Raw genomic sequence first — 16,712 nt, forward strand, 5'->3', positions numbered from 1 at the left:
TCTGCTCTAAACAGTAACCGCAATTGGCAATGGGTTTATCTTTCAGCTCCTTGCAGTAGTGTTTACAGTGGAAGTGGAATGATTTGTCTCGTATTAATGAGAAATTATTTATTCTTCTATCCTATCCTATCCTATCGTCTATCTGGCCGAATACCAGATGGTTACCAAATATCCGTTTAATCAAGAATGTCGTCTGTATCTCTGTAAAGTATCAAACGTAATATACCATGTGTAATTACTTGTTTGCAAATTGGGATAATTTACCGAAAATGTTTAGCAAAGTTCTTCATTCCTCAGGGTACGTACCCAATAAAGACAAAAATTTGGGACGAACACTTGAGAAGTAATAAAAATCGCCATAGCTTTCGAATCAAATACACACTTGTCTTACTTGGCAGAATCGCAGATGCAAAACGCAAAATGTCTTCTGCAGCCATCAAACCAATCAGCTAGACCAGGTGTGACAAACACTCGCTCACAAAGACGGACCATTCTTATAAGATTGTCTTCCCCACTTCCACGATGAGGAAAACCATGAAAACAAATTCACCACAACACTGAAATTACACACAGCGCAGCCCTGTCTAGAGTATGAAACCAGAAAAAACATTGAAAAATAAACTCACACTCAACCACATGCACTTCCCATCGCACTCTCTCACACTTATAAGATACACATATTTTCCTTTCGAGAAGTGACGGCAGCACAAGAAGAAAACACACACGACGAGGGACGAAAGTGCTTAATCAAATTCACCTTCCGACTTCTCTCCACAGCAAACGTCCTCTCACTGCACAACCACTACTACCATCCTGCCCTGATCAACTCCTTCTAACCAATCACAGCCCGGGCTCTTATCCAATCAAGAGGCTGTTTATTCTCGAACCTCTTTGTGCTTTTCCTCCACTTGGATGACGAAAGGCAACCGCAGCAGGAGCAGCAGCACCAGCGGCGGCGTGGTGAATATAATTCGCTCGAACCACTTGTTGTGTTTTCTCGCGCGCGCTGTTGTTGGAAAATGGAAAAACAGTGAGCGGCACACACGTGCTCGCGCGCTCGAGCTGTGGTGAAACCCGACACAGCAGGTTTGTTTTTCACTTCCCGACATCCAGTTCAGAGTCAGGGAAAAAGTTCACCAATCATTTCCACTCGGGAACTCGTTAAGTGCGGTCGTGTTAGTTCAGCGGTGATCCCGGTTAGTGTTTAGTGGTGACAGTGACAGGAACAGTGTTCGACGCGGGTGGAAAATGAGTCTCACCACGGCAACGGCGAAATCGATCGCCACGACTCCTTTCTCGATCAATGACATTCTGACAAGATCGCGCTGCGTCGCCGATGGCGAACGACGAAGTTCAGTGGAATCCTCCGGGAACGAAGAGGAACTTAGTGAAATCGGGAGGATGAAGTACTACAAAAGTGTGACCGGTGTCGATGGGGAAAGTCCGTGCACGGTGGATCATAGCGGATTTTACGGAAAATTGAACGCCAGCACCGCTTATTACCACAGTAATAATAACAATAACAACGGGGGTGGCGGGTTTAGCCTAGCAAATATTCATCCCTCGCTGCGGCGAGGATCGCTAGATTGTTTCATGATACCGGCGGAACGTGGAGAACACAACGCGATGGGCTCGCGGTGTCCCCTGGAACAGGGAGATTGCGAGGGTGAGCGATTCGAGAAGAGGATCGGTAGTGCCGGTGGTGAATGCTACCGGATACGGACGGATCGGAACGAGAGTCCGCTGGATATGCGACGCTCGGCGGAGAATGATTCAGGTAACTATGGCAGTGTGGAATAAACAATTTGCGTAATGGATGAAATTTGTTTGGAAGGACGCGTGGAGCCGCGTGCGGCTTTTAGACTTCATTGAATAGTGGTCTAATGGGAGTTTACTTCCAGACGCTGGAACTAATGGCTCATTTTCGAGCCGTGCGATGAAACTTTATTGAAGGTGACACAAAGATTTCAATGGATGAATTGGCATGATATTAATTCTTTGGGACGGTTCATTGTTCGCTGGTAATGGATATGACATTTAGAAGACCCCTTTCGGAAGGTAACGAAAGCGTGGAGTGTATATATAATATCACCAACGTAACGTAACTTTGGATTAATGGTGTGATTTGTTGTTACCAAAATAAACGACAACAAAGCTTGAAGGTCAAAAGTTTGAAGTTTTCTACAATCATCCCTCTCATAACTCAAGATAATAAAACTTCTGTTTTAGAAAAAGTTTTAAACCTGAAACGACAGTTGGATGCGAATTATTCTGAACACTACATCCAAGATGTGGCATGTCTTACGATGTCACGAAGCTGGCCTCAAGGGAGTAGTATTCTAGTGTAGAGATACGAGTTTCGGAGGATAAAACAAAGAATATTTGTACTATCCATTAAAATTCATTAAATATCCATTGAAAATCGAATAGATTCTGAATCAGTAGAGACGCCGCTATTGGTATGAACGCGAATAAAATGAGTTTTGACAAAATGGTGGTCATTTGAAAAAAGTTGGGAGGTCTGCGCCAGGAGCACATACGTCTTGACGTAGAACTTTGGTGATAATTTATTTTGAAATAAGTTTTAAGAACTCTTCAGAAATCCAGAAATTTAACTCATTCAACACTCCAAAAATCGTTTGTTATATGAACACCAAACTGAACTTCAAACGGGTTGTGAGAATTGTAGTGGTCGAAAGAATCCGGAACCTTTAATTATAAATTCTCTTGATTTTAAATAATAATAATAATTTAAATAAATAATAATATTATGTGCCAATAAAAATAGTTATCTCGATTTTTCATTCGGAACTTGCTACGAAATGCTGATTTGCACGATTATTTACCCTATGCAAAATATTAGCTCATTCGGGCTTCATTTACAAACGTTAAAATTTGAGTTTTTTGAAAACCGATACATCGCCGGAAATCAGGGATAAAAAAACGGTGCCAATTGTCTTAAAATTGCATAACACGTCGAGATTTACAGTTATATCAAAAACATTTGTTTTGTCATTTTGATGTTTGGTTTAAGTTCATAATGGAATAGCAATGAAACAATAAACTTTGCAAAAATCAATAACTGATTTCCAAAAATGCTGATGACAAAATGTGTACGGAATTCGAATCATTATTAAAATAGTGCCGTTAATTTTGAATCGTGACGGATTTTTATGATGACTTACATGAAATGCCCAAGAGAGGGCAATATTCTGAGGAAAGCCCAAAGCATGACTGGATCAATATGATGATAGTAAACTCAAGCAGTAATGCAGTCTGTGTGACATAGTCGAAGATGGTGTACTAAAAAAAATTAAATATCAGCTTGAAAATTCCAATTTTTTTATTCAAAATTGGTGATTTCTAGAACCGAACAAATCATGATCATTTGTCGGATAAACCATGATCATAATTTTTTTTTTGAAGAAAATCGTGGAAAAACATAAAAAATTGAATAATTTGAACGTCTTGGGGGCTGTCCACATACCACGTGGACAACTTTAGGGGGGTAGGGGTTACGAAAATGTCCATGCTTGTCCACGGTGAGGATGGAGGGGGTTTAGACAATGTCCACGTGGACACGTTACTTTTTTCTTTAAATAAAACATTCATGTTTATAGTCAAAATTGAATGAGATTTACTCCGTATTTACGAGATTTTTTAAACTTCACGCCCACCCTGAGTACTCTGTATTCATCAATATAAACACTGAGTTGCCTGAGAGTACGTTTCAAGAACTCTTTCCGAAAATCCGTATCTTTAGAGATCTGTTTTTTGCAATGATGTTTTTCTTCGCTTCTACGGTTGTCTGGAAAGCCTATGCTGCTACTGATGACAATCAAATTGAGACACTCATCAAGATTAATCCTCGGTACATGACACATGAATTATTAGATTCGCTACAGATGTCTACAGATGTGGTCCCCATGGCCTAGTGGTAAGCATTGCGCTTGCCAAGATGGGACCTTCGGGTTCGATTCCCGTTCGGGTCAGAAATTCTATCGTCATAGATCGTTTTTATGGCTTGCACTGGTAAAGGGGAACTGTCTAGGGTGTGGTGGGATGAGCATTGGGCATTGCCAGCCCCCAAGAAAAGCCACAAAAACCCGGAAACAAGCTCCTCTAAGCGAATTGACGCCGCTATAAGCGTCTTTGCCCAGTCCTGTTGGTACTCGGGACGTAAAGTAGCAGTATCACGATGGTCTTCCTGCGAGATAGTGGGGTTGGTCGCAGGCCTTGCAAGCCGCACCTCTAAAACACCAAGCAACGAACGATACACAAGAAGATTTGAAAATTGTGAATCAGGCCATGTTGTAAAGATGTTAAGCCAAATTATTAAATAAACAGATGTCTAAAACCATCGTTCATGAGCGCCTGGTGAAGCATGGGTACAAAAAATGCTACAATGTATGGACTACATATTCAACCATATTCCGGAACCCGATTGGATTTGACATATTGCAATCCGAACGAGATTGACATTTGGATATTACAATCCAGTCTTGCAACATTTGCACAACGCGATAGAATTTGATAGTATTCGCTTGAGGTCATGGTCTGGGCCCGGTGAGACTAGAGGAAAATCCGTATACAACTAGTCTCGATGAATGCCAACAAGTACTGCTCGCAGCTGAACGTATTACCATCAACGATCCAGAACGCTTTTAGGGCGCTTCTAAGACTTCATCCGCCGTACTTACCAGATATCTATCTTCTTCAGATTATCAACTGTTAAAATTCCTGTAAGAACTTCATCTCATTGTATAGCATAAAAAGCGTCTTGCCCAGTTTTTTGACGAGAAAACAAAGAAGTTCTGAGAGGATGGGATTCTCAAGTTTCGTGAAGGTTGCTGAAATACTGTGGAACAAAACGTTATTTATAATTAAAATCGAATAAATGTATGTCTATGTCATGCTTTCGATTTCTTCCTTAGAATCAAGAATTAAGGGTTATAGGTCAACGAAATCATCGAAATCATCGATCACGATTATACTACAAGTGTTTTCTTTTGACTAGGTTCATTGAAGCCGCCAGGCACTACCGAACCTGAAAAAGTGAAAGTCATTCATGCTCAGACGAGAAAATATTTCGTAATCCGTGATCACGAATGTACAATGTCCACATCTAGTCGCGACATCTGGGTTTAGAACAAAATACTTTTTTTTACTTTCATTCTTTTAAACTAAAAAAAAATGAAAACTTTGACTTGGTGTATTGATACGAAAAGTAAATTTGAATTGATAATTTAGATTTACAAAGTGTGTTCAATCCACCAATTTATTGTCATTATCCATTCCCAAAAACAGAGCACAAAGTCAGTCAATCTAATGATATTTATGAATCTACGGATCAGTTAAATGAACAGCATCAGAAATTGGAGTGTCTGAATTATATGCGATTGAGCGGTAACTCGGGTGTGTTGTACGATCCAAAACAAGCAATACATTTCAACTTTTTTTTTCAATTCAACAGCACGATGATATCAACATCGGTTTTTTTATTCTTTATTGTAGAATAAATCCCAATAACTGTTTTCAAACAAAGTGCTTGATTTCATTGTTTGATTTTTTTCAACACAAACAGCCAGCCAGTTTCAATAAAAATACTCGAGATTATTTTCACATGTGATATTTTGATATGAATATGGAGTTTACGTAAATGGAATTCGGGAGAAAATAAGGAGCATCCCAGACAATGTGAAAAAATTGAAACAAATCGTAGCTATTAATAAGGCTATCATTTTTATCAAAAAAAAAATAAATAAATGGGAATAGAAAATAGAAACAAACATGGAATGAAATTTCAGCGAAAAAGATAGAATTTTATTGATTTCTTCAAAACAACTGGAGGAATGTCCACGTGGTCAACAGGGGGAGGGGTATAAGAATGTCCACGCTAGTCCACGGAGGGGGGAGAGGGTTTTCTTAAATCATGCTTTTTCCTGTCCACGTGGAATGTGGACAGCCCCTTATGGTATCATAAGCAACTAGAGACTTGGGGCTTTTCAACAAACTTAAATTCGTTTTGATTACATGTGATTTTCATGAAATCGATTTATATTTAACACGTTGACTGCCACGTCAGTCACCGGTGTCTGACACCGAGTATTCGCTCAGGCTGCGTCAGTCACCGGTAACTGACAGTATAACATATGATAATAAAGGTAACTAATATGAGCATTAGGGTGGCAACGGATGTATGGAAAAAAATTCATCAGCGAATTTCCAAAACCGACCATGTACATTTAGTTTATTGGCCCAAAAAAAATGATCTGTGCAAAGTTTCAGCTCAATCGAACATGATTTCGGGGTGCCTCAAAGCGCTCAAAGTTTTGATTTTTTCATCCTCGAAAATCTTCCAAGGGTGGAGAAAAGGAAATCTGGAAAATCGATTTTTTTTTCGATGCCAAATGACTTAAAAATGCAGGAAGCGTCGAGATCTAATGTCATCTTAAAAAAAAAATTTTGGCCGAAAATCGACCTTTTGGGACTGAGAAGCCTGAGAAGAAATGAAGATATGGAAAAATAATAATTGCCTGTGCAAAGTTTCAGCTCAATCGGATATCATTTAGGGGTGCCTCAAAGCACTCAAAGTTTTGTTTTTGGCCACTCTGGCTAAGTCCCAAAAAGTAGATTTTCGGCCAAAAAAAATTTTTTTTTAGATAACGCCAGATCACGACGTTTTACGCATTTTGAAGTCATTTGGCATCGAACAAAAAATTTCGATTTTCTAAATTTATAATAATATAATTTGGATATTCAAGCAATAAACAACAAACCGCCTAGGAAAAGACACTTTAATGTATAATGTTTTCTATTTAACGGATTGGAGTCACAGCGATCATTGCCGATCATTGTAAAACATACCATCCACTAATGTAATTGAACTCAAAATACGCAAATCATATTTTACAAACTTCACCCTCAAATCAATTCACCGTCATTTCCACTTTCAGATTGTGACGCCCCATCACCCTACGGCAACCTGTCTCTTCACAGTGGATCCCATCCGTCGGAAGACCACCTGCCAACGACCGCCACCCGAAAGAAGCGTTCCCGGGCAGCCTTTAGCCACGCGCAGGTGTTCGAGCTGGAGCGTCGCTTCGCGCAGCAGCGCTATCTCTCGGGACCGGAACGATCTGAGCTTGCGAAAAATCTGCGCCTCACCGAAACCCAGGTTAAAATTTGGTTCCAGAACCGGCGCTACAAAACGAAGCGAAAGCAAATCCAGCAGCACGAGGCAGCCCTGCTGAGCGCAACCAAGCGCGTGCCAGTGCAGGTGCTGGTGCGGGAGGACGGAAGCTATGGTCCGGCCGTCCTTGCGGGTCAACCGCACTACGCCTCCGGACTTGATCCGGCTTTGCTCAACGTCTATAGACATCAGGTAATGTCATATTTCGCTCGATACTGTCGTGCAATATGATTCTACCAAAATATCCATCCCAATTGTCAACAGATTCAGATCGCCTACGGAATGCCGGTGCCCCCGATGCCGTTCTCCTACTTCTATCCGTCCAAACTGCCGAGCACGATCCCAGCGATGGCTGCTGCTGCCGCAGCAGTCTCGTCCAAGCAACCGCTGAATTTCTCCACCCGGTCACCGGTGGAGACCACCGTTGAAGGCGTCCACGAACGGCGCCCGCCCTCGACCTCGGCGAGAAGTGACGACGAAATGGCTTACAACGGACGGCGTGACTGCAAGCCGGAACACGGAGAGCATCACCGTCGGGAACGGTGTAGCAGTCGTGATTGTGAGATGCTATCGGTGGGGGATGGGGAGGAAAGTGAGAATGTGGAAATTGATTGAACAGATGATTGAAAAGACGAGAGAGTGATCGTTTAAAGTGTACATTTGAACCCCAGGAAGCTAATTGAACCAAAGAGATATTTTGTGTTGTTTTTAGTTGTAAGCAATAGTTAAAGAAATTGTAAATATTGTGCTAGCTATAACAATGTGTGACATAAAACTAGTAATAGATGAAATACACGTGTAAATGATGAACGTTGCAATAAATCTGTTTGTGAATCAAACTATTATATGAATCGAATCATTATTGCTTCAAATACTGCTTGTTAGTATTTCAATGGCCTCCGTTCGTAATATGACCTTCATTAAGGTTTGATGTTATCCACACAAACTTACCTCCACACAAATTAACCCGGCAAAAGGTAGGAACTGTTGTTTATTAGTGTGTTTGATATGTTTAGAACAAATTATTTTTTGACAAGGATTATATGTGCCATTGCGCATAAACTGAAAATTTAAAATGCAGAATAATCCAAGCATCAAGCATCTATTGAGTCGAAATTATAGCGAAAGAGGTAAAAAAATAGAATGTGAGAATGTCATGTTGCCTAAACACTGTTTCTCTGAAGCCAAATATTTCACATTTTTTACAGGTAAATTTCGATCAACGTGTATTGATGGTACAGATCAAACATACTTGACACAAAGCATGACAAGCAAATATTAAGTTTCGGTTTGCTTAAGGTCTATTGGACCTGTTGCTCAACCCATGTGCGTTAAATATTCCAGTCATTTTTTTTCCATGTCCAATGTATGACATTGTTTGCCACTGTTGAAAATTGAAGGTAGCAATTATACAATTTTTAGCCGAATTCATTTGAATTACGAGCGTCGTTTGAAAAGTCCGTGCAACAATGAAAACTACTTAACTGTTAGGGGAAAACCTTTTTTATTTTCAATATAGTCCCTCTCTACACTTCGTCCGACGCTACTCTGGTTTGTTGATCCCTTCCGAATAACCCGAAAATAGATCTTGCTGAGAGTTGGTGTATGTTCTTCCATAGACGAATTTCATGCCAACTCGACAGGCCGTTGGCATCACCATCTCAGATAGCAGTGAAACGTTGTGGGTGTAAAGACATGGGCCATTTAAGCAACTTTGCATACTTGAAATATTCGAAAAATAATTAGAAAACTTTTTGGAAAAAACCAATTTTTTTTCAATTTTTACAAAAATTTATAGCTTGAAAACTATGATACCTGCAAAGTTCATGTCAAAGGAAGAAATCTAGGAAATTGTTTAAATTTTTACGAAAAAATACCAAAAAATTTCGCTGAAAAAAAGCTGCTTTAAAAATTAAAATTCCTTTTTCTCAAAAACCTTTTTTTTTTTAAATTCCCAAAAATATATATATATATATATATGAATAGCCCTTACAGTTTCCAGCAAGTCGTCGATACATCGGAAAATGAGAACATGGAAAAAGTTTTTCTTACAACAACTTTTTTATATTTTCTTATCCTTATCCTTACTCTGTTTAAAGTCAAGATAGCGATATAGTGTATTCGACAAAGTTTCAGATCTTCTTAAAATATAAACTTTTGTCGCAGACATCAACTTTCTATCTTTTATAGTTTTTGGAATATGTGTCATTTTTGTATGAAGACTTCTGAAAAAAAAAATGTTTTGCTCGTAACATTTTTGTATGTATATTCTCACGTTTGACATGTTTTCAAATGGAGAAAAGTTAGCAGGGCATTTAAAATACGATAATTTGTATATTTAATTATTTATTATTTGATAATTTTTAATGAAAGCCTAAGTAATTTTCCACATTTCATTCCCTGACCATCTTTTTGTAGATGTTATAGTTTTAAAAACCTACAAAAAAATTAGACCTACAAAATTTTAGTTAGTTTAGTTAGAATGGAATGTAGAAAATTATTTTAGTTTTCATTAAAAAATTTCAAAAAAAATCATTGAAAAAAAAATTTTTTTTAAATTGAAATTCATTTTGCTCGAAAATATATGCTTTTACAATTCTGAAAGAAATAGATATAAATAGCCCATAAAATGTCCAACAAATTTTCCATACATCAGACGATGTGCACATTCACTTGGAAAAAGTTTTTCGAACAACAACTTTTTCATTTTTTTTTTTGAAAAAAATACTATTAATGTTTTTACGTCACATTTTTATTACGTCACATTTTTATGTATATATTATCGCAATTTACATGTTCTGCTAACTTTTCTATATTTGGAGACATGTCAAACGTGAGAATTTACATACAAAAATGTTACGAGCAAAACTTTAGTTTTTTCGGGAGTCTTTATACAAAAATGACACATATTCCAAAAACTATGAAAGATAGAAAATTGATGTCTGCGACAAAAGTTTATATTTGAACAAGATCTGAAACTTTGTCGAATACACTATATCGCTATCTTTAAACAAAATTAAGATGGGTTGTATTTTTTTCAAAGAAAACATGAAAAAGTTGTTGTTCGAAAAACTTTTTCGTCCATACATCGGAAGATGAGCACTTCTTCCGATGTATGGACGACTTGTTGGAAATTGTAGGGGCTATTCATATATATATTTTTGGGAATTTTTAAAAAATACGTTTTTGAGAAAAATGAGTTTTAATTTTTTAAATAACTTTTTTGTCAGCGAAATTTTTCGCGAAAATTTTCGAATTGTAGCTTTTCGAACTGCTCTCCGTAGAAATTTTAATTTTCAATGAATTCTACGGAAATGCCTGGATTTTGCAATTATTCGGAAATTTAGTGTTCTTTTCTGAACTGGTCCAAGGTGGCATCAGCATAGTTAGTAGATGCTATCCTCCCCACCATTGATTGTGTTCTCGATAATTTTTTTCGTAGTCACCGCAATACATACACTAGAGTGCCAATGAAAATGACTATCCCGAATTTTCAAGTGGGATTTGATTAAAAATGATAACTCCCTCGAAAAACTACCTCATGGAAAATATCAGCCCAATCGGACTTCATTCACAAGTTTGGTAAACTAAGTCGATAGTGGTTTTCAAGGTGTTATTATCAATTTCAACCTAAATATTCAGAATAAACTTGATTGTTTCTATCAACCAAATTTAAGCTCTCAAACCGCTCTACAATTTGTTTTATGACACCCAACTTCTATCATGCTTAATTCCATTAACTCCATTCCATGCCGAACCGATATAGTGGTTATCAGATTTTCATGGAAAGTGAAAATTTTGTTCCTTATCGTAAAATATTAGTCCCACATTAATTTTTTCATTAGGATGCCCATTTCCATTTTAGGGTGGTCAGAGAAATCGACTTTTTCTTCTTTTTTCCAAAACTGACTTTTTCAAAAACTTATAATTTTTGAACTACTGAACCGATTCAGATAATCGATAAATCAAATCAAAGTCAATTACCTCTTATTCTTTTTTGTAAAAATATTATACTTGAAAATATTTTGGATTTTGTTTCCGTGATTATTGATTGTCCCGTTTTTTTATAGCTTACGTGGTCTCGGGGCCAAGAGCACTATATATTTTTATATTTTACCTTAAAAGCTGAGGATTTCAGTGAAGTCATTCTTGGAAAAAAAAGGGAAAAAATGATTTTTCGAACCATCGGTTAATTTTGAAAAATCATGACTCAAGAACAAAAAATGACACTTCTCTGAATTTTTCATATGTTATGTAAAAACCTCAGCTTTGAGGAAAAAAAAAGCGCCCTCGATCCCAAGATCGTGTATACAAGGTAACTTCGATATAACGTACTTTTTACTTTCAAAATTGTACGTTGTATCGAATTGTACGTTATATCGAAGCATAATAAAAAACTCAGAAACGTATTACTTTATTTTGTATTACTTGTATTACTTTATTTTGTTGCTGTTTGAGTAAGGTTAATGAGAAAATTAAACTAGAAGACGAAGCTAATCTTTCTCATGATGTTTCCTTTCGTATTGTAAATAAGAATTTGATTCATTAATAACATAACAGTTGTACTTCGGGATTGATTGAGAGTACAAATCAAGCTTTAGTATCAAAATGCACATAATTTATTGTTATTTCAGAAAAACTATATTCTAAAAAATATTCCTTTGGACTTCGAAAATTTGTACTTTATATCGAGGTAAAATGTATGTTATATCGAAGTTTCCCTGTACATAGGTGTACCGGTAAATTTCTTCGGTTTTACAACAGATGGCGTAATTTGATTATTATTCCAGTGAATCAAATTTCCAGACATTCGTTGGAAAGCTACTGTCATTGGGCCTCTTTTTCAGTATATGTCAAAAAGTTGAAGCGTAAACAACATAGTTTTTTTGCCACATCGAATGTTTCGAATTTCGTATCAACGAGAGTGTTTTAGTGGGGAGTGTTATTTCATTACTTCAATATGAAGAAAAAAGCTGCGGAACGTCATCGCATTTTGGTGGAAGTTTATGGTGACCATGCTCCAACTGAGCGAACGTGTCAGACGTGGTTTGCACGGTTTAGAAGTGGTAATTTTGACTTGGAAGACGAAGAACGTTCCGGACCGCCAAAAAAGTTTGAAGATGAAGAATTGGACTGCCCATGTTTGTATAGTAGACGTAAACGACAAAATGAACAAAATCGCTGTTTCGCATTCTACACAATGTAATACGTCTGCTCAACATGCAAACAAACATTTTTTATTCAAAAACATTGAGCAATTTTGAAAAAACATTTCCGAAAAATCACTTTTTGTCCGCATAACAGACGTAGTTCCATACAGCTTTCATACATCGTTCGAATATCTACAATTGTCTGTATAATGTGCTATAAGCTAAATCTACATTTGAATCACATTCTTTGTAGAGTCCATACATGCCTGTCACGATAGTGTCTTATTGCTTAGTGTTTCCTAATAGACGAATATAAGAAACCATTGAAACGTTGCCCATATAATTACTATTTTCTGTACACGATGAACAAAGAAAAGCTATTGTGTTTTTTAATGTTATAATTGACTAAAATTTCTGCATTTGAATCTTCAAGTAGATAATGAAACAATCAGATCAGTAGTAAAATTAAAATAACATTGGTTCTTAGCAATATAGTTCCTCGGATTCAACATTGCATTATTCCACATACTCAGCATTTACTCATACCGTTGGAGTAAGTCACTCCACCATCTTTATGGGATTGATCGTGATATCGGTAAATCATGTTGCTAAAATTACCAACATTGCAGATTACCTTCACAAATTCAATTAATTGATAAACAGGAACTCGCTGTTCTTATCATATCCCAGAGTATTCTTCATGAAAAAAGTACTATCATAGACTCGCAACAAATTAAGAGCACGTTTTCCAGACATTTCATTAAGTTTCTTCCAAACCTTTTTGATTTTATCCGATAACAACTGAAACTACCGACGGAGACGTTTTGACTATTATCGGAATTGTAAATACTAACGCAGCTCCTGAATATACGTATTGTATAGTTAGAAAATAGTAAGAAAGTAGGAAAATTTCGTAAAACATCCGAAAACAAACCGTATATATTTTTATTTTCTTATTTTATAACTGTCAGTCCCAGTCAGTCAGCAATTTCCTACCAAAAAAGCTCAACGTCGGACCATAGGGACAGACGCGGGACTCAACGTGTTAAGAGATTAACCAAGATCTACGAATGCAGATTTTTCTATCCAGAGTGCAGAGTGCGTATCAATGGAAGCAGATTGATTTTTCAAAAAGTTCCACAGGAACAGTGCGAACTGCACATTGCGATTGTATAGCGGAATTATGTGAATATGTTTCCATGTAGACTTTGTGCTTTTTGCCCTGGAATGCTGGTCTCGTAGAGAAGTAGACTATAATGAACATTCGTGTGCAGATAACTCAACCAAAAAAGATTTAAAAATAAATATGATTTCTTAATTCAGATTTTATATCCTGATTCCTGGCTCCACAACCAGATTAAATTTCGAGTTTTTTTTTATTCTTTTCTCCCCTAGGTTCAATTCCTGCAACTTTTTGAGAATCCAAAATACCTGTTCATTTGATCAGAATTATCAGCAAAACGATAACGATAATTCAGCACGTTTAGAAATCGGGACAGCCTTTTTTCATTCACTCCAGGTTGTTGCCAGACAGTAAATCGAATGTTGTGAAAAACGCACAGATTATATCCGATCAAGACTCATAATAGAATTTAGAAAGTTCACAAAATGTATCGCAAGGAACACCCACATTCTGAAATCGAGACATGTTTAAACTGCAATCTGTCAGACCCCAGACGACACATAATAGACAGTCACTTAGAGCTTCAACAAATTGAAACCACCCACGCACTCAATCACACACACACACACGACCCAGACGCTCGAGATCGATTATTCATTCGCCACTTCAAAGCTTGGACCCACAAAGCAGAAGCCCGCAGACAGTGGTCATCATTAAGAGGAGTGCTGTGAGTATTTGGGATGTCATATCCCATCAATAGCAGCAGAGCAACCAATTTGAGACTGTTTGAAGTGGCTATTTAGTCGCCATCCGTCGAATCCACATATGTGGATGGGCTGTCTGTGTGTGTGGAAGTTTGACGCCTGCCTCATATTCATGAGCCTTGTCTGGTCCGCTTTCGCACACGGATCCGACCGGCGCTAGTGTGACATATGTTTTGTTTATGTTTTTGTTTTGTACCAACTGAATTTACAACCAAATTTGGCCTACCGAAGTGTGTGACAATAAACAAACATTGTGTGGCGAGGATGGGATTTCGAGTGCATCTCAGCCAACAACCGTGTGGGTTCCCGATCGTACGGATTAGTGAAGCATCACAGATTGTAATTAGTTCAAAACGTTCAATTTTATTTGTTTACATTGCCTAAGCAGAGTGATCGTGACGAGAAGAGGAGCGTTCGAGTCAAGCACTTCAGCGAATGCCATAAATCAAGCACTTTTCAAGACCTTACGCAAACCAAAACCTATAGTGAACACGGGATGGACTAAGATGATGCGGATTGTGTGGCCTCTGGCGTTGAGAGTGCGTGAATTTCACGTCCCCCAAACTCAAACCGACGTTCCGCGGAGAAGCACAATCGGCGGTGAGAAGTAGCAAAAATCTAATAAAACAAAATATTGTATCTCCAAATTAAAATGCCCTTTCGCGCGTGCGAGATCGACGAAGCGAATAAATCTAGCTCTTAAGTGTTGCCAAAGTAGAACCAGGCTTAGCAACCACTTCAACCGGTCGACGCTAGCGCAGCCCGTATTGAGGTTACGCTCTGGGAAATGGTACCACTGGAACGTCAGCCGAAATATTGGAATGCGAAATCTCGTCCACTCAAAACGGGCGGAAATTTAGTGCAGCGCGAGATAAGGGAGAATCGCGGGAAAGTTAGCATCACCATCCGGGATCGTGGCCACTAATGGAGCTGGAGTAGTGATCAAAGTCTGCAGTGGAGATGTTCTTGTAAATGTTTGCTCACTCAGACAGTAGTTCTGGATACGGAAGATTCATACAACCGGCAAAGTTTTATACGCATTTTCATAATTTTTAGGCATTTTATGCGAGAATACCATTTTGTCTAAAATTCCGAACGCTTAAGCTTTGTTGACCACTAACCAGCGCCTCATTACTCAATGAGACGCTGGTTCGCGAAATTAATTTGATTTTTTGAAACAATAAAGCTTTTTTTTCACTTGATTTCACGGGACCGGTCTAGATGATCGATATATATACAAAAAAAATGACCAATAAACAAAATGTACATGGTCGGTTTTTGAAATTTGACATGACCATTTGCGCTCGTTTAGCTAGTCTTTTTTGGATAAATATTATACTTGCCAAGCAATTGGTTTTTCAAAAGTATTGATTATATTTGTTTTTTATAGTTTACATGGTTTCGGGACCAAGGGCGCTATATTTTCTATATTTTTCCTTGAAATCTGAGTTTTTTTTGCATAAGATACCGTTCTGAATCATATTTCGGACACTTTGTTCTAATATCTTGATGCACTGATGATATAACTATAAAAATAATATCACAATTGCTTCTTTAGAGTAATCCCTTGGTTTCACTATCACTTCATTTGAGCATTACATTTGAATTATTACATAGTAGGAAAAAAATCCATCCAAGATCCAAAATTCACTCATTATCGTTTGTGTTTGACGTTTGCTTAGCGTGAGCACGTAGAATTCACCCCTTCATCAATATTTAAATTTCTCTTGTGTTTCATCAGTTCTCATCATCGTTAACAGTTTACTGTGATTACTTGGTAAGTGTTTCGCAGTTGATTATAAAATGCAATGAAGTGTAATGTAATTTTCGTTCAAAAAATTACTAAATAAAGTGTCAGAAATTTGAGTTCAATCTGTCCGAAATATGATTTTTTTTTATAAATGGTGTTCGAAGTCTGATTCTTATTCGCTTGATTTGAAAAGCATTTTATTCGATGATTTTTTTTATGTTTCCAATCAAATAGGTACCAAACTAGAAAGTATAAAAGCATATCGAATATTTATTAAAAATATCAACCAAATAATACCTGGGCATGAAGTTGCGATCTGTTTTCTGCATCATATGCCTTAAGCGTCTGAAATATGATTCAGAACGGTATCCAAAAATCAGAAATGTGATTTTTATCGTTTTTGAGTTATGATTTGGTCCGAAAGATCAAAGTTTCCTTTTTTCCATAAATGCTTTTTTAAGAAATAAAAAGAATTTTCAAGAAAAAATATCAAAAATATAGCACCCTTGGTTCCGAAACCGTATAAACTATAAACATCAAATGCAATCAATAATTAACTGGCAAACTTGGCGAAATTGGCTGCACATCAAAAAGTACACTACATAAGACGATTCTGTGTTTTTTTTTAAACTGAATATAATAGAGTCCAAAATTGTATATAATCGAACTATAAATAATCGACTCAGTATATAATCGACTCCGTATATAACAGAATTCAATCTGTTATTTCAGG

General features: G+C 37.3%; 1 protein-coding gene across 1 annotated transcript; it reads left to right on the forward strand.

Annotated features, from left to right (window-relative positions):
- The first annotated feature begins 1,138 nt into the window (after positions 1-1,138).
- LOC129762131 (homeobox protein bagpipe) lies at positions 1,139-7,995 on the forward strand. The gene is made up of 3 exons (XM_055760122.1): positions 1,139-1,777; positions 6,957-7,384; positions 7,457-7,995. Exons 1-3 carry the CDS (start codon positions 1,249-1,251, stop codon positions 7,805-7,807), a joined length of 1,308 nt encoding a protein of 435 aa, XP_055616097.1. The 5' UTR covers positions 1,139-1,248; the 3' UTR covers positions 7,808-7,995.
- Positions 7,996-16,712: the final 8,717 nt, after the last annotated feature.

The sequence above is a fragment of the Toxorhynchites rutilus genome, chromosome 1 (genome assembly GCF_029784135.1).
Source record: "Toxorhynchites rutilus septentrionalis strain SRP chromosome 1, ASM2978413v1, whole genome shotgun sequence".
Classification (NCBI taxonomy): Eukaryota; Metazoa; Arthropoda; class Insecta; order Diptera; family Culicidae; genus Toxorhynchites; species Toxorhynchites rutilus.

Bases quoted from the DNA above. Each gene is read 5' to 3' on its own strand.
- LOC129762131 (XM_055760122.1), top strand. From the start codon at position 1,249: ATGAGTCTCACCACGGCAACGGCGAAATCGATCGCCACGACTCCTTTC. The intron at 1,778-6,956 runs GTAACTATGGCA...TTCCACTTTCAG, and splicing joins CTCGGCGGAGAATGATTCAG to ATTGTGACGCCCCATCACCC. The intron at 7,385-7,456 runs GTAATGTCATAT...AATTGTCAACAG, and splicing joins TCAACGTCTATAGACATCAG to ATTCAGATCGCCTACGGAAT.